The sequence below is a fragment of the Amia ocellicauda genome, chromosome 20 (assembly GCF_036373705.1).
Source record: "Amia ocellicauda isolate fAmiCal2 chromosome 20, fAmiCal2.hap1, whole genome shotgun sequence".
Lineage (NCBI taxonomy): Eukaryota > Metazoa > Chordata > Actinopteri > Amiiformes > Amiidae > Amia > Amia ocellicauda.
In genome coordinates, this window is record NC_089869.1 from 7,893,496 (window position 1) to 7,921,447 (window position 27,952).

General features: G+C 38.9%; 2 protein-coding genes across 3 annotated transcripts in view; one reads left to right on the forward strand and one right to left on the reverse strand.

Moving 5' to 3' along the window:
* Positions 1 to 1,830, reverse strand: part of ccdc186 (coiled-coil domain-containing protein 186) — a 28,226-nt gene extending 26,396 nt beyond the window's left edge. For both annotated transcript variants that reach the window (XM_066693019.1, XM_066693018.1), the window contains exon 1: positions 1,713 to 1,830. The gene's annotated coding sequence lies outside the window, so the exon portion shown is untranslated. The remainder of the gene's footprint in view (positions 1 to 1,712) is intronic.
* Positions 1,831 to 4,382: 2,552 nt separating this feature from the next.
* On the forward strand, positions 4,383 to 23,093 carry LOC136716106 (tudor domain-containing protein 1). Its single transcript, XM_066693598.1, has 24 exons — positions 4,383 to 4,552; positions 5,116 to 5,177; positions 5,463 to 5,520; positions 6,024 to 6,141; positions 6,443 to 6,494; positions 6,742 to 6,819; positions 7,183 to 7,365; positions 9,758 to 9,901; positions 10,212 to 10,380; positions 10,552 to 10,638; positions 11,502 to 11,675; positions 12,004 to 12,111; positions 13,322 to 13,492; positions 13,863 to 14,111; positions 14,433 to 14,561; positions 16,453 to 16,560; positions 16,768 to 16,938; positions 17,444 to 17,686; positions 17,919 to 18,035; positions 18,160 to 18,276; positions 20,633 to 20,800; positions 21,283 to 21,555; positions 21,802 to 21,854; positions 22,225 to 23,093. Exons 1-24 carry the CDS (start codon positions 4,399 to 4,401, stop codon positions 22,291 to 22,293), a joined length of 3,255 nt encoding a protein of 1,084 aa, XP_066549695.1. The 5' UTR covers positions 4,383 to 4,398; the 3' UTR covers positions 22,294 to 23,093.
* The last annotated feature ends 4,859 nt before the right edge of the window (positions 23,094 to 27,952 follow it).

A 27,952-nucleotide genomic window follows, 5' to 3' on the forward strand; every position in this document is an offset into this window, starting at 1 on the left:
GTGAACCTTGTATGTTGTTTAATGCTGATAGTAACTGGTAAAATCTTGCATGTTCTTCAAATTTCAAACAAAAGCATTTGTTTTGTTTTTTCCTCCACTTACTTCCACTATATAGGGCAGAGCGTAAATGTGGTTAGGATTTTCTTGGGCAGAGTGGACTATTCGGCAGAATTAAAAGATCAACAACCTGTCAGCAAAAAGCATATTTCCGCTGAATGCTACAGAAACCCCCCCCCTTACAGTTGCTTTATCTTATGTGCCTTCCATTTTTTAACCTTATTCTGTTCCACAACAGGAAATAAGAAACTGTCATTCAACAGAACAACCGTGTCTCCTCACCTGCTTAGAAAATCAAAGCCCGTCTGCCTTGGCTCCTTTTGTGTTTAGATTTGTTATAGATTTGACACCAAACTGGTTTCCACAAAGCCCATTAAGATAACCATCTGCAATATCAGCATCTCGGTGATACACTACTGTATCGAACTCTGTCCAGTTGGGGGTTGGATGTCAAAAATACACATCAATTTACTAGATAAGTAACCAAATATATACCCGCAGGAATGTCCACCATTCTCAGCTGTGGTGGTGACAGTCATACAATTCTGTGTGATGAATTGTTCGTAACTTCCCATTTGTGGTAGGTCAAGGTGCTTGGTTTACTACAACCACTATGAGCATAGAGAGCTCAGCAAATAACGCATTTGAACTCTAGAGCAATACGGATTAGAAGATGGCTATTCTGTTAAACTGCATTTGTTCTTGCAATAAAGCACACCTTACTGAAATATCCATGAAATAGCCAAAGTCGATTGAGTAAGACTATTATATTGATTGAACTGTAAAATCTAAGGTGAATACTGTGGCATAAACAGTACTGTACAGTCCTTCTCTAATTAACATTTACTTTTAAGCTCTTTAACAATTTCAAGTCCTAAGTGGATTTTGAAACTTGTATTTCTTCTGTAAGGAGCGTTTCTATAGCCATGCTTAACCCACAACCCTTGCTGTAGTAAAGCTACACAACATTTAAAAAATACCTCTCCTTTATGAAATCAACCAACAATATAGGAGGCATTTGTTTACAGATGAATGCATAAAATAAACAGTATTTTTGATTAGTTGGTTAACGACTTCGATGGATCCATGGCATTAATATGATCTTACTGTTGTACAGTCAGCGGGTCAATGTCATTTTACCTGCATTGCATAGCTGAGAAGGAAGTCAACAGAAAGAAAATAAGCCATGCCTTCACTGTTGTTTCAATTAAGCACAGTACATGTATTTCACAAGTTTGCCTGAAAAAAAATCGTCGTAAAAGGTCACGAAAACGACAGACTATTCTTATTCTGGATCTGAACACAACACAGCAGGTGGATAGATATTACAAAACAGGAAATGGAGCAAAACAGTGCTCACATTAAGCTGCGGCATTTTGCAAGTAATCTATATAAATAATGGATCGTATGAAGATCGGTGTAATAATCAATACAATTAACAACATCATCAAATGAAATTGCCATGTAGTCTTTAAAAGGTTTCGTCGTTATATGCTTGACATGTCTCCAGCAGGCAAGTACACACCTTCTGCAGCCCACTGTCAAACTAACCTGAGCAGCGGCACTATCGGACTTCGCCAACTGCACCCCTGTACAAGAGCAATCAAACACACCTTGAGAGAAACAAAAAAATAAATCAAAGGACTAACACCCACCCGTTCACGACCGCGCCATCGTGCTGGTTTTATTTTGTCAGCATATGGAAATCAAGGGTCACTTTTCTCATCCTAAATCCAGTCTCTCCGAGGTGACACATCAACAAAGATGGCTACCGCGATGGAAACGGCAGCTGGTAATTCGGCCAATAAGGATTCACCATTCGTGTGACGTTGGTTTTTTTTTAAAGTGCAATGGAGCCGCTGGCCGCGTTGTTGCAGCGCAGCGGTGCGCAGGTCTGCGAGGCCCAACCAATTGGGTCGGCGGGATTCTGCAGATCTGCGCAGAACTGCGGACATCTGCGCCAAAAGAACGCGACCACCGTTTATTTAAACTAAGGGGTTTCCCTGCAGTTCTCATTATACTATTCTCATTGTGTTCCCTCGATAAATCTCTAAATTCTATCGCCCACCACATTTAAAAAATTAAAAAAGAGAAGCAGTCAGGAATTCTGATAACCATGTAGCTAAGATATTGAATGTTATAATTATCATTACAAATATTATTGTATGCCACTTAACTCGGGACTAGATACACAATATTTACGTTTCGGTTCATAGTCCAATACTAGTGTATAAAGTATTATTAGTACTCTTTAATTACTCAGCTAAGGCTAGACTTTAAACAATAAGAAATGTGCCTTTTGATATCGACGCACAAAGAAACATCGGGCAAAAAACACTCTCGTACCGTATCGTCAATTGTTGAAAATATACTGTACATTAAAATGAGTTTTGCGCACACGTGTTTTGTTTTATTGCGCATGCGTGTAACGGAGGGAGGAAGAAAATACTCACGGAGTTGACTTTCCTTTTGCCCACGCGTGTGACGCTCGTACAGGTATGTTAAACAGATTTATTAAAGACTACATGAACATATCATTCCTTAATATGCACAATTTATTCTCATCATATGCAGATTAAATCACTCAAAATATATCTAAAGGCTATCAATACATTGTAAACGTGCACGCTCGACACTGTACCCACCACGTTGGATTCTGCTTTCACAAAATTACGTAAGCAGAAATAAAAGTAAATAAAGTGGTACTGCTTTAACTTATTTTTAATGCATTTCAGATTACACTATCGTAACCAATTAGTGTTTATCCCGCTAGATGTTGCAAAGATAAAGTGCAAAGATAGGTGCAGGCCTATGTACAATATATACATTTCGTGCAGTTTGCATTGCATCTCTATTAAAAAACTTTTGCAAAAAATATTCTTTAAAAAAGGGTTCAACATACTCTGACAATATGCATATATAATTGATGAATAATCAATGTAATTAAATCGTGAACAACGTGGGTGCAAAGGGAGCATTTGTAAAATCAAAAAGCCCGATTCCTTTTAAAGTTTTAGTTACCAGATATCCCAAGAAGCTTCCTAGGCTACATAGATGCACATGTTTAGCCTACGTTTCGGTTATAGTTAATTAGTGCAAGCCTAAATTTGCTGTATTTGGATAGACTAAAAAACAAAACACAAAAACGCACCTTTTGGGTTTCGGTGTAAAGTGAAACATCAGGCAAAAAATCACTCAAACCGTTGTGCCAACAATATAATAACTTATATTTGTTGGAAATACAATGCGCATACAATCGTGTTTTTGAGTATAGTCAGGAAATGCCGCTACCGCATCTTAATTTGAGCGCACGTTTGTTTTAGTGCGCAGGCGCCTAACAGCGACAGAGAAACAAAATTACTCGCGGAGGTGGCTTTCATTTCGACCACGTTGTCGACGCTTTTACAGGTACCTTAAACAGATTTATTAAAGACTACATTAACATCATCATTCCTTAATATGCACAATTTATTCTCATGTCATATGCAGATACAATAACGCAGCTAGCAGCTATGCATTTATTGGTTTATTGTAAATGTGCATGCTGGAAACTACACACAACGTTGGATTTTGCGTTCATGAAAATGACGTATCAGAAAATAATTGGTTCAAACATTATGTATTTTTAAAGGCTGCTGAAGTTAAACCATTTAATTTCTATAAAATAATGTATCAAGTTGCATTATTAACCAATTGGCAGGTATTCCGTTAGATTTTACTTCACATGCAAAACTAGGTGTAGGCCTACAATAGCACACAGTTTCGTGTTGTTCGCATTGCATCTCAATTAGCAATGTACTTTTTGCAACAACAAAAAAACGCACGAAAGAGATTTTAATATAGTCATATGTAATGTGGAGAATACATTAAATGTGCAAATTATGCAATTACATTCAGCAGTAGTTTCTGCTGTCTACCGTTTTTGCTGAAGTGTCTCTTCTCATCGTGTAATGTAACAGAAACCTGCATTTATCATTGCTTTTATGTCTATATTTGAGAAAAAACAAATGTGACGTGCATCAGTAGTTAGTAATGGCAAGGGAGTACTAAATCATTTCACCAAGCTATTATCAATTCAGTTACTTATAACAAGGACAATACTGGAAAGGGATGATAAGACTGGGGAGGAAATTAAACTGACCTTTACAAGGCTGTTGAATGAATGCTGACATAGATAAGATACGCTAATAAGCTAATAAGGAAGGCTAAATTAAGAGAGATGTATCTTATAAATTTGAAAATGTGGTAACAAAGATTCAAATCTATCAGACCTGGATTTATAGCAAGATTTGTAACCCATGCATTATCTTCTGTTCCCTAGGTATTTTACCTTTCTGCAAAATGTTCCAGAGTGGATCAGCACCCAACACTAATATAAAACCGGTTGAGTCCGAAACAGATAGGGCTACACCGTTTGACAAAAATAATTTCAGTTTTTGCCTTGCATCGGAACGGTATTTAACAGCTAACAACATGGCATCAAAACCCACCACAGGTGAGCTTGGGAGTTGTGAAACTGTTACACCAGAAGAAATGAGATGCACAATGTTGCAGAAGTTAACAGTAACTTAACCATCTTTTTGTTTTTTTAATCATGAGGTGCATTATTACATGGAATCATTTTGCACAAATTTCAATTTTGAAACCGGTGAAGAATAATTATTAGACACCTGCAATAGACAAAGAAGAACCTAAATTATAGAGAAGAATACCCTAGCATCACACACAATCCCTCCACCTTTTATTCATGGTCTACAGTGTTATTAATGATCTTAACCATTTGTTCATTTGTTTTTATTGTTCGTAATTTCCTTCATATTTGGGGGGGCACATTCATTCAGCAGGCTGGGATATGGACACTTAAGTCAAGCACTACAGAAGACTTGTGCATTAAACTTCATACTGCATCCAGTAGAAGCCCTTTGGACATAAATAATCAGATGGAAACTAAACTACTAAAGTAAATACAGTACTTCTTACATTAAAAATGTACAGCACCATTTCTATGCGTGTTTCCATGCATGAGTTTTTTTTTTTTTTTTTTTTTTTTCCTTGCAGCAAAACAGGAAACTAATAAAAATGGAAATGGATCATCATCCTCTACTGAAGAGCTTGCTTCTGTAAGTTAAATATTCAACTGTCATGTCACCATTTGTCTGGGGTGGCACAACACTACCTGATTTTAAGCTGCAGCACTTGGAATCATGTAGAATACAACACAATAATTTACTTGGTATTTATCTTTATGATTATATACATACAGTTACCTGTATTATTATTATTATTTTTTTTTCCTTCTTAATTTTGAAACCTAACCAGTGCAATCATTCTTAAGCCTACATGGTGCTTTTTTGTTCATAATGAGTGTGTCTGACTGCTCACTCTACTCTCCCTGTGTGATGCAGACTCCCCAGCCTCGAATTCCAAGTCTTGTCAAACTGTGTAATTACTGTGGTCTCAAAGGTAAGGGCAATATTAAATTCAAAGGAAAGGTACATACTATCTGCCAGCAGTCTGTTTGGCAATTAATATATTAACAACTGAAAATGGTCAGTAATGGTCGACTCTGAGATTATCAAAGTGATGTAATAGTGGGATTTTTATTTGGAAAACCCTTTTTCTTTCAAACATTTGAATATTAACTACTGTTAATTGAGGTTCTATTGTATGTTCAAACGTTTCTTTTTATGGTCCACAATTTAAATATTTGAAGACCGTACCCAGTTAATTGTTTTCTTTACTTAATGCTGTCACTTAGTACAAATAGTTCTTAGTTGATGTGACTGCCTCAAGGTCAAAATAAGTAATAGCTCATGTATGTTATAAGATGTTTCTTTACTCTTGGTTCTAAATTTGTTCACAGCCACTTTGAGCTACTTTATGTCCTTGAGTAGTGCGAATTGAAAAGTATGTTTTATGCATTTGTTCATATGTGTATTTTGTGTATCTTTGTGTCTGTGTTTCAGGATACCTGAGGTGCACACAGTGTAAACAGACATATTACTGCTCCGTAACTTGTCAGAGAGCAGACTGGAAAGTACACAGACACTTGTGTAAGCCAGCCACGCAAGGGAACAACTCAAGGTATCGAGAACCACGCTGTCTATAAAATGTTGAATGTACAGCATACATCCATACACCATAAAAGCTAACATCCTCATGACACTGACTCTGAAGGATGGCAGGTTGGTGAAACAACCTTAATTGCATAATATATCTGAATCACGTGCACAAGTTAGTACTTGTCTCCATTAAATGCAGATTCTCAAGGAATGCAAAGGTTTTGGCATCTTGAACTCCTGCTTATGGGTATCTTACAGATCATTCTGATTCTACTGATTATAGTTCAACACAAAAAAAATAATGTATTTTCTTTCTTTACAAGTGAGAATCCAGTGACACCAGTTGGATGTAGACATAAGGACTCTGAACTGAAGGTAAACAAGTCCCAATAACCACATTTATTCAAAGACTTAAGCCTTCTATAATAAACAGACCAGCATGCAAGGAAAAGAAAACTAAACTGCTGATCAGGAATTTAAAAAACACATAAAACCTGATTTATTGAATAGAATAAATAGGGGACTAACAACATTCAGTTGTACTCATTTATGTGATTGTTTTTAAATTTAAAGAATCAGGTTTTATTTAAGTTGAAGAAGTGTGATGTTGATTTTTCCTCAGATATCACCAAGTCAGCAGAAGAGGGTGTATCTGTCTGATTTACAGAAAATGGATGTGAGAAAAGGATCCAAAGTGCAGGTACACTGAAGCCTTGTGTGGATAAATGTGCACATTTTCAAAATAGTACAATAGTACTTGCACTTTCCGTTACCTGTTGGTGATCATAAACTAATAAACTATTCCTACCACTGTCAAAGCATGAAGTACATGTTCTGATCCCAGACTTCTGTGGAATTTTATAAACTGCCCCCGAGTTTCTTGGTTTTATAGCAGTGCGTTACTGACTGCCTCAGATTTGTTTTTAGAACGGCCTGCTCTCTTTGAAATGTTGAGAAAAATGCTGAAACAAATTTAATCTCACATACGTTGCCAGACATTATTACATTTTGTGTGTTTTGCTATTTTGTTCTTGTTTTGAGATGTGCTTTTTTCTGATTACAGGCTTGTGTGATGGAGTTTAAGGATCCAGGGAACTTTTTCATTCAGATTCAGACTGTGGAGATTATGGAGTCTCTGAGAAAGGTCACTTTAGACCTCCAGAATACATATGCCAACTCAGGCAACCATACACCCTATTTACCTGAAAAGGGAGAAGTGTGTGCTGCTAAATATTCTCAGGATCAGGTATATGCAAAATGTAACTGAAATCATTGTGTTCACGTTAGTTTTTTTGAAGTGTGGTAGAAAACAAGCCGGAGTGGATTATTGACTACTTATCAATCAATACTTAACAGTCTGTGCTTTCACTTCACAAGGGAGATTTATATAGTTGTCATGAACTGGTCATGACTGAAGAAAATCTAAAGTTTGTCTTAAGGACTTAGAGCAGGGGTGTCAAACTCATATTAGGTAGTGGGCCGGATTTGTTCAATGAGACCTCATGGGGGCCGGATAATTTTTTGCTGAAATCAATTTGACTCTACAGATGGATATTTAGGCTGCTTATTATTTGAAATCATTCAAGAAGGCCTACAGATACCAATCAGTGCATTTTTGGCACATGAAAATAACACACACTGTATTATTACATAAAGCAAAAGAGAGAACTGCAACAAATACATGTTGAACAGAAAACATTTTCTCTGCAACACTGACAAGAATACATTTGGAGTAGAAGAGAGAAGTGCAACTAATAGCCGATCTAAGTGCCATAGAAAGCATGTTTTCTATTCATGTTAACTATTAATAATTACATGTTGTGTTTGAGTATCTGAGTAATTCATTAACTATACATTTGTCCAGAATAGCTGGTTCAGATACCGTGGTTAATGCAGCTGCCCTGTGATCAGTAGGTTTTGAATCCAGTGCGCTATAGGGAGGCTGTGACGTTTTCACTCGCTGGTTTGAGCTCAGATTGAGCTGATACAGTGATTACCCGCAAATAAACATGGATTGGAAACGGAGACTGAAGAGAGCTCGTTTTGGAAATGCCGTGTATGTGAACATGACTGATTCAGGGGATATCAGTGATACTGGCAATGACACATCATTCGTGGGTTTGTGTCAGTGCTGTGAAAACACTGCGAGTGAAACGCAGGTCCAAATGGCACCGAGCGCTTTTACTCCACTGATCAATACACGATGCTACTGCAGTACAGAGAGCAATAGCGCAGCGCATCCACCAAAATAATGATTCAGGACATTATCAGCGCAGCAGCATTTATTGCGATGCTGTATATTCGTGCAGTGAAAGTGTCACCTGGAGAGGCTGTCACAATGCAGTGTGAGTACGAGCTCCTGCAGGGAAAGTGCAGAGACTGTCCTGTGTGACTACGAGCTGTCAGGTATGCAGGATACATATATAGTAGTGTATTGAAATGCAAAGCTACAGTGAATACAAGCACCGTATGTTGAAAACAAAGTTCACGGTGTTGAAAATGTTTACTTTAGTGTACAGTTATGTTTCGATAAATGCAATAGTTATTTTTGAACTATAAAATACTGCTTTTGAGCATTATTCCAATATTTACGTTTACACTTGTTTCATTATCTTATTGTGTGCCATTTTTGAGCTTTTTGCTTATTGTAGGATATATAGTTATTCATGTTTTGACTGCTGTTGTATCTCCCCAACCATAATAGCTAGCGTGTTCAAATCACCTGCAATGTAGAGAAGACTAATTGTGAATTCTTGCACAGCCTTTGTTTTACTTGTGATTGTTAAGACTAATTTGTGAAAATCAATAACATCACATATATGCAACCAAACTCCCGGAATCATTGAAACAAACAAACTTTAGAAATAAAAGTGTGTTGTTGTTATTTATAGCAATGATATTAATTTTGTATGGTCATATTTCAATTTAAATACTCTATTTGTGCTATGTAAATGTTGGATTTGATATTCATGAATTAAACTTAAACTAAAGTTTTTTATACTATGGTTTGCCTGTTAATGAGCTATCGGTTACAACGACCGGCTTTGGCGCTTGTAGGTACTTTGAAATGTCAGTGCTTCTAGTGTTAATTAATGCATCGGATTAAACCTGCTGGCGGGCCGTATCTTTGACACCCCTGACTTAAAGCATTGTGATATTGTAGGAGGTGTGCTTATGATTTAGGATAGGTAGAAATAACTGATATGGTTTATATAACTTTCTATATAACTGATATGGTTTATAAGATTATTGCAATTATGCATTGTGTTTTTAAAGCAGTGCTGTTCAAACCCTATGCTCGAGGGTCCCTATCTAACAGGTGTTACAGGTAACCTTTAATTCTCAATTTCTTAACACCCTGGAACCATTTCAATAGGATGAATTAAGCAGGTGATTTGTGAAATTAAGTTATGTAATGATTCAGTGTGAAGAAAATTAACTAGACTTCATCCCCCAATAACCAGAATTCCCTTAATTGAACAAGTTAATTGTTTAATTGATCAGTAACTTCCATGTGTTCCCAGTTTGTCGAAATGGGCGATTTAGAGTGAATGACAAGAATACTGTTTGGGCATGTAATTAGTTATTTTTCTTGTGTGTAATATGACTGAGAATCAATGTATGTTTTCATTTTGCAGAATTGGTATAGATGTCTGGTGTGGTCACTGGATCCCACAATTAAAACAGCTAATGTTTTTTACATTGACTTTGGGAACGAAGAAGAAGTAAACCTGGGCAGCATAAAACCACTCTCTGTGAACATTGATCCAATTGCGCCATGTGTAAGTGTGCTTACTAATTACTAATGTAATGGGTTTTGCAACAATGTTTGTGTGAAATAATTTTATCCTATGAAGATGACAGCCCAAGAGAAACAGGAACCAAGCTAGAAGAGGTTGAAATCATGATTGTATAGTTTAGGTAATGTTTGAATTTTTATTTGGGTTGCTTAGCATCATTTTCCATGCCACATTCAAATTCTAAATAATAGAATCGCCAAACAAAAGCAGCGCTTCCTGAAGAATGGTTTTGGACGCAGGCGATAGTTGTCCGTGGTCGGTGTGACAGTGGTGGTGTCTGTTGGTCTGGTAGGCGCTGCAGTGTCAGGTGGCAGCTGTGGCGGCCCCCTTTAACGTGTGGAGCGAGGAGTGCTGCATTGCAGTGAAACGGCTTCTCCCCATGAAGAGCTCCTTGGTGACTGTGGTGGACCTGTTGGAAGACAACACCGTTTTTGCCGTCGATTTTACCCTGACAGCTATTGGTATTTTTTCTGTTTTCCAGGCCATTTATTATCTGACCATGAACTAAGTGTACAATAGTGGCATAAGAATATACTGGACCTTACAAACAAAAACAAACCAAGTTTAGTTGATTATTTCAGATAGGTGGGCGTGAGCTTTTTTGAATGTAATGGAAGTGTTTGAAATTACAGGAAAGCAGTTGGGGGAATTTCTCTTGGAACAAGGATATGCTGTAGAGCCAAATGATGGAAAGAACAGTCCGAGGGAGCAAGATATAAGTAAGAGTGTTTTCTTTCTCATTAGGGCTATTTTAGTAATCGAGTATTCTACCGATTATTCCATCGATTAATCGAGTAATCGGAAATAGAAATACTTTAGCCTTCTTAAAGAGCAATAGTAAAAAGACAGGTCTCTTAAAATGAACAACTCATTGGTTTGCTTTTTAGAAAAATCTAATTTTTTATTGCTGAAATTACATCTGTCAAATCTAAACCCATTTAGTGCATTTAAGTGCAATATTACATTCTGGGTTTTAAATAAAACATTTTCTGAAATGCAAAAACTGCCTTAGTTAAAGGTTGTGTTTACGTTTAAGTAAACATTTAAATAATAATACATCAACATTGCTTTAAGATGGTGCAACTTAACTTTCAGAACTAAAAGTTTCAGTTTCAAGTTAACTACAGCTCAGGCATAACGTAAGGCTTCACTGTCTTCTTGGAAGGCTTTGTGGTATTTGTAGGAGGCAAAAAATAGTTCTGGCAGGATCGTATATGCTGAATGAGGTAGATACAGTGTGTGTGTGAGACTTGTCTATTAAATGCAGATTATAATAACATGAATGAAGCTCAGGCTTTCACAGATTGACTACAGAATTTTATTTTTTGTGGTTATTTTCTTGAGCAAAACTTATCTAACTTAGGGACATCATAACTAGCCAACATATTGATTTACGTTCTTAACTATCCATTACATATTGCCATAATTAACGCACATTCTTCACTTTGGACACTTTCTGTCGTTTTCTCTGGCCTGTCTCTTCACCTTACTCCTCACTGTTCTCTCCCTTTCTCCATTTTGCACTATTACTCATAATAATAAGTGTTTTGTTGCAAGGCTATGACCTCTGCTGTTTTTTCAGATTGCATTCTGAATGCAGCGTTGGAAAACTTCAAGAAAGCAGGGGGTAAGAATGGGACTGGAGAAATGCCTCTCCCTGAACCTCTCACCCTGTGTGTGGGTGACACCTTTCCTGCTGTCGTTACCCATGTGGAGAGTCCAGAGGAGTTCATCTTTCAGAAACTGGACAATATGAGTAAGTGTGTCTCTATTCCTCTGAGCCCCAGATGTTTAATCGTAATATTCTGTCACTTACAACTATTTCTGTGGCTCTCTCCCGTTCTCAGTAGGAGTTGAACTGCTTGCCACAGGGATCTGCTTCGGTGAAGATGTACTTTCTCAATTTAGTTCATACCTAAATCCCATGTTGTTCTCACCACTACACCATATCCCCCTCCCTCTAATGCTAGATGCCCCATTTTGTGCTGATCTATACATGAAGTTTCAATAATTCTCGTGTCTTTGGTGCATGAACCTGTTTTCTTGTGTGTGTGAGTTATTTCCGGCTTCTCTAATGTGATCAGGTGCCATTCAGGAGCTGCAGGTCAGTCTGAGAGAGCACTGTATGCAAACGGCAGCTTCAGAGGACTTCAGGCCCGCCCCAGGGGCAGTCTGCTGCTCCCAGTTCACAGGTAGGTGTTGCACAGTGGCAGTGGTGATGAATCCAGGAAGTCCTCTTTAGGAACTACTTTTTAAATCAAGATGCAGCTCCTTTAATTGTGTGATCAGCACCCCCTCCACCCTGGAGAAAGCCCAGAACCAGTCTCTGCTGGTTCCCTGGTTTCATTGAGTCACTTTCAGCTGGAGTCGGGATCCTTGGTGTTAAATTAGACTCCACACTCTTTTGATTCTGATGTTCGCCATACTGCCCAAACTGCTTTCTTCCACCTCAAGAATATCTCCAAACTCCGTGCTTCACTAACATGCTGCTGCTGAATCTCTCATCCGTGTGTTTGTCTCCTCCAGGTTGGATTACTGTAATGCTCTTCTTTTTGGTGGTTCTGCTCAAACACTGAAACGTTGGTATTTTCAGAGCTCTGCAGCACGTGTCCTCACCCCGTCCAGGGCCTGGGAACACATCACCCCCACCTTCAAATGGCTTCACTGGCTCCCAGTCAAATCCAGAATCCAGTTTAAAGTCCTTCTGTTAGTCTTCAAGTCTCTCCATGACCTGGCTCCCTCATACCTTGATAATCTCATAAGAACGTGAGAGAGTTTACAATCGAGAGGAGGCCATTTGCCCCATCGTGCTCGTTTGGTGTCCATTAATAACTGAGTGATTCAAGGACCCTATCCAGTCCATTTTTAAATGTTCCCAATGTTCCTCATCATCCCCTACTATCCATCCCGGTCTTTACTCTCTTCTGGCTCTAACTCACTCACTGTCCTTCCCTCTGACTCAGCGTTCCTGGGTGATCGGGCCAGTATTGCTGGCCCTCAGCTCTGGGATTCTGTTCCCTCTAACCTGCGTACCTCTCATTCACCACAAACCAAACTGAAAACAGATCTATTCTCTATTGCCTTCTCCTGACAGGCTTCTCTATCTGCTTCAGTCTCTATTTAGTAGTCAATCATATTTTTCAATCCTACATAAAAACACTGAGTACACACACATCCAGGCTCACACTCACACCTCTTGTGATTCTTCTGTCGGTATTTTGTTTATCTGACAGTTTCCCTGGGGATCCTAAAATGGGCTTATTAATAAAATCTATTATTCCGCTGATAATGTTAGTTATATGTAAGTCTTTCCTACTTTTCATATTAAGTAAATGGCTAGAAATCTGTTTTATTCCAAGTGTAGGTTGTGAACTTGTGTGGTTTTGTTTTAAACACTTCCAGAGGACAATCAGTGGTACAGGGCTGTGGTGCGCGGTTACTCGTCAGAAGACCGAGTCTGTGTGGGATACATTGATTATGGGAACTCTGAAGATCTGGAAGTGAATCGCCTTCGTCCTGCAGATGCAGCGTTGTTGAAGCTGCCGATGCAAGCTATTCCCTGTGCTTTAGCAGGTATATTATGTTAAAATGGAAATGGTTTAACTTAATGATTGTAATTGGGCCTCTTTAGATCTCTGCAATCACAATTGTGAACTACTTCATTCTTAATGTGTCGTTCTGTGGAACTTGTCAGTAATGGTAGTAAACCTCTATGAACATCTATCTCCACTCATTGACAGCCCTCCTGTGGCCAAAGAATGCACTGCAGTGTACAATTCAGAGATGCCCTTCATTTACGTACTTTCTTTGAGTGATTCTTCCTGGCAGCCCCTCCTTTGCTGATTCGGCCTGCTTCTGTTTCATGATCACTCATGCCTCCTCAGATGCTGAGATTGTGAGCCATGCTGACCGTGTCACTTGTTTTCTCCCTCTGATTGTGCAGGGATAAAGCCAGTCTCAGAGGTGTGGGATTCTGAGGCTGTTCAGTTGATGAAGACAATAGTGAGCAACAAATTTCTGAAAGCTAAAATCATCGGGAAGAAGGACATAAAAGCTCTAGTCGAACTGGCCGATGAGTGCAGTGATCCCCAGACCAATGTTGCGCATATGATGGTTGAAATGGGTTACGCTCTTTCTGAGGAGAAAATGGAAACGAAGACGGATGTTACTTCAGACACACAAGACTCCATTGGTGAGTTTCGTCCTTCTTAGAAACATGAATGGTTACAACTTCTTCCATAACAAAATGCAATTGGCCATCTATTCTTTACCAGTACGTCTAAAGTAGTGTTGGAATCTAGACATTTTGAAATTATTTAAATTGCAAATAACAGATATTCATAGCAGTCTAGATATAGAAGGCCAGCACCATTACTGTTGTATTGCTATTGATACTTTTTTAATATTTTGCATAATTTCACATTAGATTCTCATCTGAAGTGCTGCACAACTTTGGTCTCTTAAAAGCACAAATTAGAGAGTTAGATTTTTGTATGTCTTTCTTGTGTTTTAGGTGCAGTGCCTCCAGTGGAGAAGTTGGAGTGGACATCTGCAGAACTTCCTAATAATCGCACCGTCGATGTCGTAGTGACCGTGACCAACAGTCCCAGGGAATTCTACTGCCAGCTCTATAATGTCGAAGGTTGGGTTAATGTTCTCCCCTGGTGTTTATTCACTTTAAGTTTCAGGATTTAAGGTAATACTTGGTCTTAGGGCTGGATGATATATCGAGTTTTTGCGATATACTCGATGTATTATTTTGGGCGAAATTCAAAATGCTTGTATTCTAGTATCGAGTTTTTGTCATTTTTATGGAAATGTATGTATAGCTGCAGACCTGCAAACCATGGAATGTGGGAGGAGTAACTTTTTTATGCAGCCAATGACTTCGCAGGAAATGCTTGTCAATCTTTGTGGCCAATCACTTACAGAAGACACTTGTCGTTAGTTATTTATTTGGTCAATCGCATTCTTCATTTATATACGTAAGGCAGGAGAAGGAATGAAGAGGAAGCAAATGTGTGTCAGTGGTATGTTACTATCGAATAATTTGTGTTGATGTTAGTAAATGAGTAGTTTTGAGGTCCTTAATCGGATACATGCAACTGCTTATCAAGTTACATGTTTATTTTATAAACGGACAGGTGCGTGGAATTACGATCTTGAATGTTACACTCTCTATATTAAGATTTTTTAAAAGCATTGGAAGTGAATGAATTAAATAAGTTATTAAAAGTTTTAATTACACACTAAGAACATAAGTGAATGTGGATATATACATATATATATATATATATATATACACACACACACACACACAGGGTTTCCCACAGTGCTATTCAAGCTAACCCTACTAACACATAATGTTGTACCAATGTTGTGTGTTAACTGGGAAGCGGGACCCCTTCCCAAACATATGTGTGAGCGAAAAAAAGAATAACCAAAAGAAAGCACAAGCGCACATGTTCCGTCCCGCTCTTGTCACCGGGCTAAACCTGGTCTGCAAGCACCCCAGACAATACGCAATCACACCCCCCCCCTAATTTAGATTGATATGATTTGTATGAAATTTAAAGAATAAAAATGTTGGTTTGCATTGTAATAAATTGCAAATGCAGAATGTTTAATTTTCTTTTTATGAAGATGGTGAGGTGGTACACAGGTTGTTGTTTTTTTTCATTATAATAACTATTTTGCATTGTCACATTATACAGTGCTGTACTGGTCAACAGAATCGAAATGTGACAGTCAGAGAAGAAATGTACCTGTGTAGCAGATGTTAAATGCGCCACTATAAACCCGGCTGTGATACATCTACCTGAATCTATACCGTTTTACATTGTCTGAGTTGCGTGATTACTATTACTTGTGTTATTGTTGTTATGTGTCCGTGTGTGTGTGTATGTATGTATGTATGTATGTATGTATGTATGTGTATATATATATATATATTTCCCATAACAACAACAACACAAGTAATAGTAATCTGCAGGCTTGAGTGTATTTTGTGCTTTTTCATCAAAATGTAGTTTGACAGCCAGTATTTGTTATTTTGCACATTGTTTATACAGGCATAATAGGCATTTTTGTATTGTTATTTTCATATTTATTTAATATAGACCTACTCAGGTATTTAATGTAATCAGATAAAACAAAAATCATTTATCATGATAGCCTGCATGTGGTATTTGTTAGTTTTGCATATTTAATGACTAAACAAAGACTTGTTTGAATGTATTAATTATTTTATAGCTTAATAGGAGAAAAATAAGAAATATCGAGATACATATCGTTTATTGTCCAAACGTATGAAAATATCAAGAGATTATTTTTAACTCGTATTGCCCAGCCATACTTGGTCTGGAGTTGTTGTTATAAGATTAATCGAAATGTGTCAAAATTGATGAGCTGCAGATATGGTGTTAGGCCAAAACATGGAGAGTGGCACTGACTCTTAATACCACATATATCTTTTAATACCACAGGTACACAAAGGTTTTTGAATTTTACCCTGATTGTGCTTATTCGACTAGATTTGCACCGTCTGAGTGAGTTGTCTGCAGATTTATCAAGATACTGCCCGACCGCCAATGCCACCTTCACTCCAGTTGTCGCAGAGCCCTGCTGTGCCATTTTCCCTGGTAAATATTCACAACCGCCTGCGTGTAGCTTAGCAAACCTGGCAATCAGACGCACTTTCATTGTGCTGTATGTGGAAAATGTCGAAACCCACATGACTTGTTTTATAGTATGAATCCCAGTAAGCGCCCTGTGTTGTGCCTTTTGTCTACTCAAAGTCCTGGTACGCCTATGCTGGAGTAGATTGTGTACTCTTGTCGTGTCTGCAGGAGATGGTGCCTGGTACCGTGGGATGGTACAGGATGTCTCACCCAATGGGAAGGCTGTGGTTTTCTTCGGAGATTATGGAAACACAAGTGAAGTAGCAGTGGACAAGCTGTGCCCCATTCTCCCCAAATATTTGAAGCTCCCCTTTCAAGCAGTGAAGTGTTGGCTGGCAGGTAGTTTGCTGAACCCGAATTCCCTTCTTTTTTATTAGTTTTCCAGGACAAACCGATAGTGTTTTCTCTCTCGCATTGTTATTGTCAGTGTAAGATTTCCTGAGTGAAATTGCTTACTTGATTCGTGTCATATTACACACTTTGATCAACATAATGTATTTTCATGATTTGTCATTGCAGCACACATTCATTGCCCTGTATTCTGATCTTTTCTCTTGATGATGTAGTTTTCAGGTTGTTAGGTATATTGCAGTTGCTTTCTTGTCGTTAAAGCACCACACTGAAGTCTGTAAAATACACAGATATTTGTTCAAATCCTGGATGTGTCCAACAGAGGGCACGCAACAGAAACTGAAGGGAAACCCATGAAGGTGTCACTGAAATGTGTACTTCTGTGAAATGGGGTAGATTGTGCAGCTTCAAGAGCAATTTCATATGAGGGTAGAAAGCAAAAGAAAAGGTTATTTGTGGGAACATCCTTTAATTGACTGGTGTTGTCATGCAGGGGACGAGCGAATGCCCAGAGAGTGGACCAAAGACGCCAGCAGGCGGTTTCAGCAGCTCACTGCTGCCGTCCAGCTCCAAGCCAAGGTCCTCTGCACCAGCGAGAGAGGGTCTGGCATCGAGCTGCTCCGGGACGGGCAGAGCATCGGTGATATTCTCACTGCAGAGGAAATGTCCATCTGTAAGACCACCACAGTGTCTGCCCCACCCGTCACCACGGCCGCACCCATTCCTGAACCCAGAGGTATACGACTCCTCCAGTCATAAGTGCCAGATCGCTGGGAGTCAGAATGTGACTTTGTGGTCTCAGTGCCAGTTATGAAAGGGAATCTGTCATTGCAATAAACTCTTAAAGCATATTAGAGTAAGAGGATGAGAGTGTTCAGTTACTGTTTAAGTGGTGGGAAAACACATTCTTCTTTACCTTTGGGGATCTCTAATAATTAGTTAACACTCTTTCTTCCCCTCTCTCCCAGGTGGCTTTCCAAAGGACTGGAAGACCGTGGTGTTGCCCACCAGTGACACTTTCCAGTTGCACATTGCAGTGGTCAGGAGCCCCAGTTTGTTCTACGCCTTGACAGCTGATCAGCCAGGTGATGAAAACAGTTCCTCTTCATTCCAGTCGGGATAGGATGTGTGCTAGGTGTGTTTTGTACTGATTGTATGTGCTGCACTTTGTAATGTCTTTATACTGTCCGCATTGTTCGTGTTTTTCAGTGGAAGTGGATAAGCTCCGAGCCCTCATGATGGATCTGGCAGATCACTGCAATAAACAAGATCCAAACTGCGGTTTAAAGCCAGAGGCGGGAGCGGCGTGCTGCGCACAGTTTTCAGGTCAGAGTATCCAATGCTGTCAGATTTGTCAAATTGTATTAAATATTACTAGTTTACTGTGTCACGGCATATATGTGCATTGTTTATAGCACAGAATATTTTGGGTAAAAGTGGCATCCGGTCACAGTTTCCTTTACTATGATGCATGTCTTAAGTGAAAAGGCAGAGGTGTGAGCTAATTTGGTTAGCAGAAAGGGCAAAGAGGCTACATCTTTCCTCAGCAACAGAGCTGTTTATATATTGTTCCTTGTTGAGCTGTGCTATGATCCCCCCACCAAACACACACACATGTGAAGAGAATTATAAAGCCATAAAACCACAAAAGCATAATTGTTTCTTCCAGTGATTAGTTTATAACCATAATTAACATTGCAAATGAATGATACAGAATGAGGCAGACAGAAAGATTTGCCTGTTACCTGATCCAAGATTAAGATTACAGATTGTGCTAAATAGTCTCCCACTGTCTGTAACATCATTCACTCACCTTTTTCTAAAGCATTTTAACGCTTGGGAACAGTGCTTGGAAATTGTGAAGTCGTCTTTCGCAAACAACTGTAATCATAGTCCAATAACAATTCAATATTTAAAATGCAGTGCGATATTTCAAGATGTCTCCGTCAGTCTGAGCTTTGATGCTGTGCTCTCAGAAGCCCCTTATTGGGAGCCTTTCATATTTCCTGGCTGGCTATTCCAGGCTGCAGGTGCTTATTGAGTTTCAGATGTTTGTCTTGGAGAAAGCAGACCGCACTGGGCTATACCTTATATTTTGTGTTTTAGGGCTTGAAATTGCTTGCTAAACACAGCTGTTTCTCCTCGTATCTGAGTACTTGTTACTTATAACGTGATGAGAGACTCCAGTGTAATTACTGAATTACTGAAAGGATTGTAGGCCTCTCCAGGTCTCCATCTAATCATTAGACGACCAGGTGTTGGGCAAAGCTGAAAATTGGACTCATCAGAGAAGATAACCTTACTCCAGTCCTCTAAGGTCCATTCCTCATGGTCTTTTGCAAACCTCAGCCTGGCTCTTCTTTGCTTCTCATTGATGAAGGGCTTTTTTCTAGCTTTGCACGACTTCAGCCCTGCCCCTAGGAGTCTGTTTCAAACCGTCCTTGCTGTGCACTTCACCCCAGCTGCCGTTTGCCATTCTTTTTGTAGGTCACTTGATGTCATCCTGCGGTTGTTGAGTCACATTCAAACCATCCCGGTCAGTGGAGAGTCGTTTTCGCCCTCTGCCGGTCTGTAGCTTTGTTGTCCCCAATGTCTGCTGCTTGACCTTGTTCTTATGAAACGCCGTCTTTGAAATTTGAAGGATGGAAGCAACCTGATGCTCACTGTAGCCCTGTGCCAGTAAAGCCAGAATTGAACCCTTCTTTTCCTCAATCAAAACTTTCATTTTCAACTCTTTTGGCCTGGTCAATAGTTATTTTTTGAGGTACTACTAGCACTGTTTTTGCCTTCCAGCTGGTCCTATTGCAGGAGGATAGTGATGACCACAGCAGTGGTTTTTATACTTTTCCTTGTTAAATAAGATTTGGTTGAGGTGATCACCTAATCAGTAGAATGAGGTGCCTGTGTTGGAATTCAACAGACACTGGAATGGAATGGCTGCCATACATGTAGAGAAAAATTGGCAGTGTCTCTTAATTTTTCCCAAAGCTGTATGTTTTAGTAAAAAGAACAGACCAAGAAGTAATGTGCATACTGGAAAAGAAAAATGAAATTTGCTGGCAATTTTTTTTATGTGTATTTTCTATCTCTCCAAAATATTGAAACCTTTGTGCAATACTAAAATAAATGTAATAAATCTTTTATATTTACCAAATATCCAGCATGAAACGTGCTCCCAGCTGCTTATTGATGTAACTTGAAGGGAGTGAAGTAAACACTGTAGTATTTATGTTTAATTGTGTGAGGGTAATTATACATTTCTGTTGATTTCATCTGTAAGATTGTTTTCAAAAGACATTCCCAGTCCATTTTTAAACAATCAAAGCCATTTGGACTATCCTGAAATGATGTTTAAGTGTAAAGAAAGCGGTTGAGTAGGGGGGAGGTTAAAATTAGCAGACAATTTCCCTCTCTCTGTCTCCTTGAACCTTCTTGGAAGACAATGCCATGCTGACAGAGTGATACAGAAGAGTATTTAGAAATGTGTTGTTTCTTAAGAATGCAGACAAAGCCTTCATTATTTCACAGCAACTATCTCTTGTTAAAAGTGTTGGCCAGGTTCGGTAGGATTGGTTACCCCTCGCGCCCAATGAAGCTTCCTGTTGCCTGTGGACATTGAGACAATTTGATTGTTTTTCATCTGAAGTGGATTTCTCATTATTATATTTGTCTGTGATTGCAGGTGATAAGAACTGGTACAGAGCCATTGTGTTGGAAGCTACAGACTCTGAAGCCACCGTGGTCTATGCAGATTATGGGAATACAGAAAAGGTTCCTTTCTCCAGAATCCTGCCCATCACAAGAAAGCACCTGGAGCTCCCTTTCCACACCATTCAGTGCAGACTTTCAGGTAAGAGATGCACGTCTTTCAATGGCATTTTTTCAGCAAGTTGCAGGTGGGGTTTCAGGGCACCATTTAAATAAACGGCAATTCAAAGTGAAGGGACAGAAAGATGTAAGATTTAGAAATATTCTGAAATGTAAAGCAGAGTATTTACAGAAGCCGTGAAGTTTCTCCGGGGGTAAAAAAAAGTAAATGGACGCATATCCCAGGAGGATGGTGAGAGCATTTTTCTGTCATCACAGTGCTCTGTTTCTTAATACAAGCAGCACTAATGATTGATGGGAGGTCATTAGGATTGTACTCACAGTTGATTTAAGGAGGTCTGTGCTTTATTGGAGATCATTTAGTGCTGTGTCTACTGAATGGGAGTCATGGGTGATTATCTACTATATTAACAACCAGGAGGCTGGTGTGATATACGTGAGTGTGTTGCCACTGTTTGGTTGTCCCGTGCATTTTGTCCAGATAGTGTCACTGTCTGTGTGCAGGACTGGAGCTGCTACCAGAAGAGTGGCCCTCCTCTGCGATGAAGGTGTTCGAATCTCTACTGGGGGGCAAAGTGCTGGCCTCTGTGAGGGAGTCTGAGGGCAATACACACACCGTGGATCTGACGAGCTGCACAGAAAGCAGAGAAGTGAACGTCACCTGGATGATGCTGACATACTTCAGGAGTGAACAAAAAGAAGCTAAATCGGATGTGTGTGAGCCCAACACGCAGGTGGAGGAAATGCCAAAGCCTCGCTCGAGCAGTGTTGCTCTAGGTGCGAATAGTGGATTTTAGAGGACTGGGTTTAGGAATATGCGTGGTTTAGTGTGTGCATTTTACAATGGAAATCAGTGCTCTTTTGTGTTCTTGTCGATATGAGGAATATCTGCATAATTAAAATAAAATAACAGTAATCTGTTTTTATTGCTTCTCACATTGATTGATGAGTGAAGTAATGATCAGTGCTCTTATTTTATTGTGATTGCATATTGAAGTCCCAATACTTTGTATTCTGTTGCAGAGTTTCAGCCAACACGTGAGAACAAATGTTGCTGTTTGGACCTGAAAGAAAAGGTATGCCACCATATGCATTGAAATCATATTTTATTTTGTTGTAGATGTATTTCTTCTATTCCAATTAACACCAATTAATTGTAGTAATATATATAGAACATACTGTACAATTAAGTCATATTTGTTAAGAATTTCAAGCAATCCCTTGGTTGAGTTGCTTAATTGATTAATAACTCCCATGTTATCCCATTGTTTTGAAATTGGTGATTTAAGGTGACCTATAAATTGACTGGATTGGGGATGGAGTCCACTGAACTAGAGACTAAAGAAACATCAGAAAACAGTGTGAATTGCACAGAAATGTCCTTCTCCATTGGTGTAGGTGCTGTATATATATTTTTAACATATGCCCTATTGCCTTTTTTTACAGATTGATAAAATTGAAGAACTGCTTCTAATGCTGGTCAACAAATTTGTGGATGTACAAAGGAATAGCTAAATGTGGAAAATCACATTACAGAGTTGTTCTTAAGTTAGCTTTATTTTTTAAATGAACAGTTATAGGAAGACTGTTGTTCTATTCAAATGTGTGCAGGAAAATGTCAAAAAAGTCAAATTCAGATACTATAAAACAAAGTAGTAATTAAACAGAAGTTGATTTTAATTATTTGTCCTTTAACTTCACCCCAAACATACTGCCATAGAAGCTTACTTAGACATAGAAATGAAGATCAAGCATATTAAAATATTAGAAAGTTCCTATCGATAGTTTTCAATAATGTTTAGTAGTTGTGTTAATGGAGGATTTTTCTGTACTTTAAACATAAACGAAGGTTATAATTTTTTTCATGCAATTTAATGGGGACGAAAACAGCTTACTGTTTAGTGACAAATGACATGGATATACATCCTTTGTCTTTCCATAAATAAAACATTTGGAAATAGGTCAAAGGTCTTGCAGTGAAGTCTCTCACCAACTGTGTACCTCTTAAATTCACATTTCTGCCAACGACACTTTCCAGAAGGATATTTAGAACAGGCTGTGAAACTACCTAACATTGGCATGGGATTAAAATCAGTTTCCACACTCGCACACCTCGTGGGATTATAAATGGATCGCAGACTTCCATTTAAGTCTCCAAACACTGGAAAACAAGAGTGGAACGACAGGCTCGGGTTTCTTAGTCTACAGTGTCTATAATAACTTTGAATTAATTGTAATATTTCAGTTGTAATAGTAGTTAAGATGTTTACCTTTTTGTTGGAATGGTTATTAAAAGAAAAAAAAACTTTTCAAGAGTAGTGTGTTGGTCTGCTTTTTTGTCCCCTAATATAAAAACAATAATATATATTGTAATTCCTGCACATATCTACAGATGGTTCCCAAGGTGCTCATTTTTACATTGTTTTTAATTTACATTCCAGATCAATTGTTACAGTGAGGGGGGAAAAAAGTATTTGATCCCCTGCTGATTTTGTATGTTTGCCCACTGACACAGAAATTATCAGTCTATAATTTTAATGGAAGGTGTATTTTAACAGTGAGAGACAGAATAACAACAAAAAAATCCAGAAAAATGCATTTCAAAAAAGTTATAAATTGATTTGCATGTTAATGAGGGAAATAAGTATTTGATCCCCTATCAATCAGCAAGATTTCTGGCTCCCAGGTGTCTTTTATACAGGTAACGAGCTGAGATTAGGAGCACTCTCTTAAAGGGAGTGCTCCCAGGTGTCTCTCTTAAAGGGAGTGCTCCTAATCTCAGCTCGTTAGCTGTATAAAAGACACCTGTCCACAGAAGCAATCAATCAATCAGATTCCAAACTCTCCACCATGGCCAAGACCAAAGAGCTGTCCAAGGATGTCAGGGACAAGATTGTAGACCTACACAAGGCTGGAATGGGCTACAAGACCATCGCCAAGCAGCTTGGTGAGAAGGTGACAACAGCTGGTGCGATTATTCGCAAATGGAAGAAACACAAAATAACTGTCAGTCTCCCTCGGTCTGGGGCTCCATACAAAATCTCACCTCGTGGAGTTTCAGTGATCATGAGAACGGTGAGGAATCAGCCCAGAACTACATGGGAGGATCTTGTTAATGATCTCAAGGCAGCTGGGACCATAGTCACCAAGAAAACAATTGGTAACACACTACGCCGTGAAGGACTGAAATCCTGCAGCGCCCGCAAGGTCCCCCTGCTCAAGAAAGCACATGTACAGGCCCGTCTGAAGTTTGCCAATGAACATCTGAATGATTCAGAGGAGAACTGGGTGAAAGTGTTGTGGTCAGATGAGACCAAAATCGAGCTCTTTGGCATCAACTCAACTTGCTGTGTTTGGAGGAGGAGGAATGACCCCAAGAACACCATCCCCACCGTCAAACATGGAGGTGGAAACATTATGCTCTGGGGGTGTTTTTCTGCTAAGGGGACAGGACAACTGCACCGCATCAAAGGGACGATGGACGGGGCCATGTACCGTCAAATCTTGGGTGAGAACCTCCTTCCCTCAGCCAGGGCATTGAAAATGGGTCGTGGATGGGTATTCCAGCATGACAATGACCCAAAACACACAGCCAATGCAACAAAGGAGTGGCTCAAGAAGAAGCACATTAAGGTCCTGGAGTGGCCTAGCCAGTCTCCAGACCTTAATCCCATAGAAAATCTGTGGAGGGAGCTGAAGGTTCGAGTTGCCAAACGTCAGCCTCGAAACCTTAATGACTTGGAGAGGATCTGCAAAGAGGAGTGGGACAAAATCCCTCCTGAGATGTGTGCAAACCTGGTGGCCAACTCCAAGAAACGTCTGACCTCTGTGATTGCCAACAAGGGTTTTGCCACCAAGTACTAAGTCGAAGGGGTCAAATACTTATTTCCCTCATTAACATGCAAATCAATTTATAACTTTTTTGAAATGCGTTTTTCTGGATTTTTTTGTTGTTATTCTGTCTCACTGTTAAAATACACCTACCATTGAAATTATAGACTGATCATTTCTTTTTCAGTGGGCAAACGTACAAAATCAGCAGGGGATCAAATACTTTTTTCCCTCACTGTAGTTTAGCAAGCGTGAAAATATTTAATAGTTTTAGGTTTACATTATTGTTCCGTGCACTGTGGCTGGATCTTACATTAGTCTTCACAGAGTTCCTGTCTTTCCAGTCAGATGAAGCATATTCTGATTGCTCTGCTAATTATCCCCCCCACACACACACACACTCACTAAATGCAACTTGTTTAAACATGATTGCCATTTCAGTAGTACCTTTTAGCTGGGCCTTTGGGCATCAACTTAATCATAACACTACCAATTAGTCCTCTTAAGAAACCTAAATGATTTGGACATGAGTCAGCCCTCTAGGCTAATGACTTCACTATCGTATTGTAAAGGTACAGACATGTTGTGTTTTATATTGTAATCTGCAAGTAATATTATAGGTAGGAGACACTGAAATATCCGTAACATTTCCAAGGGGAATTGTCCATTTCATGGTATTTCAAGGTTAACTCCCTGTCCATTAATGATATACTGACATTTTAAGGCTGAGTAGGAAATTAAGATTCTTCTAAATGCCTGATAGTGACACATTTCAGATTTAATTTAAAATCATATACAATATTGACTTATTGGGTATTATCCCTAGATGCAAACTAATGAACAGTTACAGGAGAACTATTTTCTATTGAAATGTGTGGAGGAAAATGTAATGGTTAAGTCAACAAAAATTCAAATACTATGTATAATATGTAACGAAGATCTAATAATGAAACAGAATCTTCTTGTTTTGAATGATGTCCATTAACTTCACCCCAAACATTCTGCTATAGAAACTTACATACAGACATAGAAATAAAGATCAACACATTCAAATGTTTCAAACAGTTCCTAGCATAATAGGCATGATGCACATGTTAAACAGCCCTTTCAGTATTTGTATACATGGAGGAGTTTTCTGTACTTCTAAAACATGAAGTCTATATTTTTATTTTCAAGCGATTTAATGGGGACCAAAACAGTTGTCAGAACTTTGGAAATAGGTCAAAGGTCTTGCAGTGAAGTCTCTCATAGTGATCCATTAATCAAAGTCCCTCCCTTTCCGTAATTGCCTCTGAAAATGCTGCAGCAGCTTCTTTATTTTTTCAGCACTTCTAAATCTCACAGCCCCTGCAAATCGAGCAGGTGACATGAGATGAGCTGCTGTGGGGTTTGTATTTTTAAACTTATTTATTGTATTAGATGTTAGGTATAATTGTATCCGGGGCTCTATAAATTGGGAGTTTCATCCTGTTTAGTGGTGGGGGCTGGTATTTCAGCTCTCAATTTATTCATATTCATATTATTATTCTGTGGGACCAGTTTTTAGCAGGACTGTGAGAGGTGAGCGTGCAGTGAGAGCTACACCTCTCCAACCCCTAGACAAGCAGGCTATGATGTGACTGGATGCCCCATTTGTGATGTATGTAAGAAGGTGGGACATCATCCCAGTCAGCTATAAACTAGTGCTGCATTAGATCCCTCTAAAGTCTCTTTTCCAGCTAATTTAGTAAGACAGTGACCCATGATTGAGCTTTCTATGGATGGGGTGGGTGTGTCCTGTCTCCTTGATACAGGTTCCCAGGTCACGATGATTTGTAGGAGTGAGTTTGAGCAACATTTTGGACAACAAGGACGCCAGCTGAAGGATTCTTCTGCTTGGCTGACATTGTGGGCAGCAAATGGACTGGACATCCCCTACCTGGGCTATGTGGAAATGGAACTTGAAGTGGCTGGGGTAAGACCGATGAAATTGGGGGTTCTTGTAGTAAAAGATGTTTGCTTCCCAGTCCCTGGACTCGTAGGCATGAATGTAATGGAACTCTTATATCCCCCACAGCCTCTTGATGACAGATGCGTCAGGAGTTCAATAACGTTATCATGTAATCACGTTAGATGAAAAATTAAATGTTATGTCCTTGTAATGTAGAATCACGTGCATCTGCAGAACATGTTTAAAACGTGTTTTGCAACAGAACTTTTGAATGCAAGTTATATTTCCTAGTAATGTTTCAAATGTAGACGTTCAAATGAAACGGCCATGAAAAGTGTGTGTTGTTTAAGTAGATGCTTTGGCTTCTCACAGTGCAGCTAGTAGAATAATTGAGAAACTGATCTACAGTTAAGTTAGGTAGCTAGCGATCTTGTCTTGGCAAGTTTCACTTGCTGGTTTCTCTACTCTATCCCTAAACTTATACAGTTTTAATTGAGCAGTTTACTGTTGATGCTAAATAGCTTGCTGGTTAGACAGGTAAGTGAAGGGAGCAGCGTTGCACAGTGGTTTGCATTTTGAGGCAGCTGTTGCAACGATCGCTACACGTGTCTGAGTATATCTGCAGCCTACGTCCACATGCGATGGTGCATATGATTTTTACAAACTTACAACATTTGGCCCAGACTATAGTTTTAACATGTAGGGCTACATAACCTGTTGACTGTTATTACAGATATTTTGTATTTAATGTATTAGTGAATTTGTCATTGATGGATTAAACTTGGCCACCTATTGTAAATCTATGTAATTGAAGATGCTGTTTGAAATTTTGATATCACATATTTGAAATATGCCCATTGTTTATTCATACACAAATACTAAGCTTTATAACGGGTCAACAAAAGCAATATATGAGCATATCCTTTTATTCCTTATTTATTGACGGCTCAAAGTTTTTGTTAAAGTAACTGAATACTCATAACTTGAGTATTAAAGCTGTGTGACAGGAATTGTCTTTTGCATGTGAAAATATGTATATATGTATAAATATGTATGTATATGTATATTGTATTTTGCATATGTAAAATATGTATATTGCTTACTTTTCTCTTTGTGACTTGTTATGAAGAAATGACATGAGTGTAAATGTAACTTCATTTTTTACAGGACCTCCAAGCGCCATCCCAAAATGCAGTGCAACCTGTGCAAATTTTAAAAGCCTAATCAAGAGGTGCTACAGAATTCCATGGACAATAGAAAATAAATGACCCCTGCCAGATTGCATCTGCTCCTTCAGGACTTCAGGTTCTTTAAAATCTCACCTTACACGATTACATGCAAGGGCAGTAAGTCAAGAAAACTCAACATTTGTATTGTGGGCTATGCAAGTTTAAAATGCTTTTAATGAGAGAC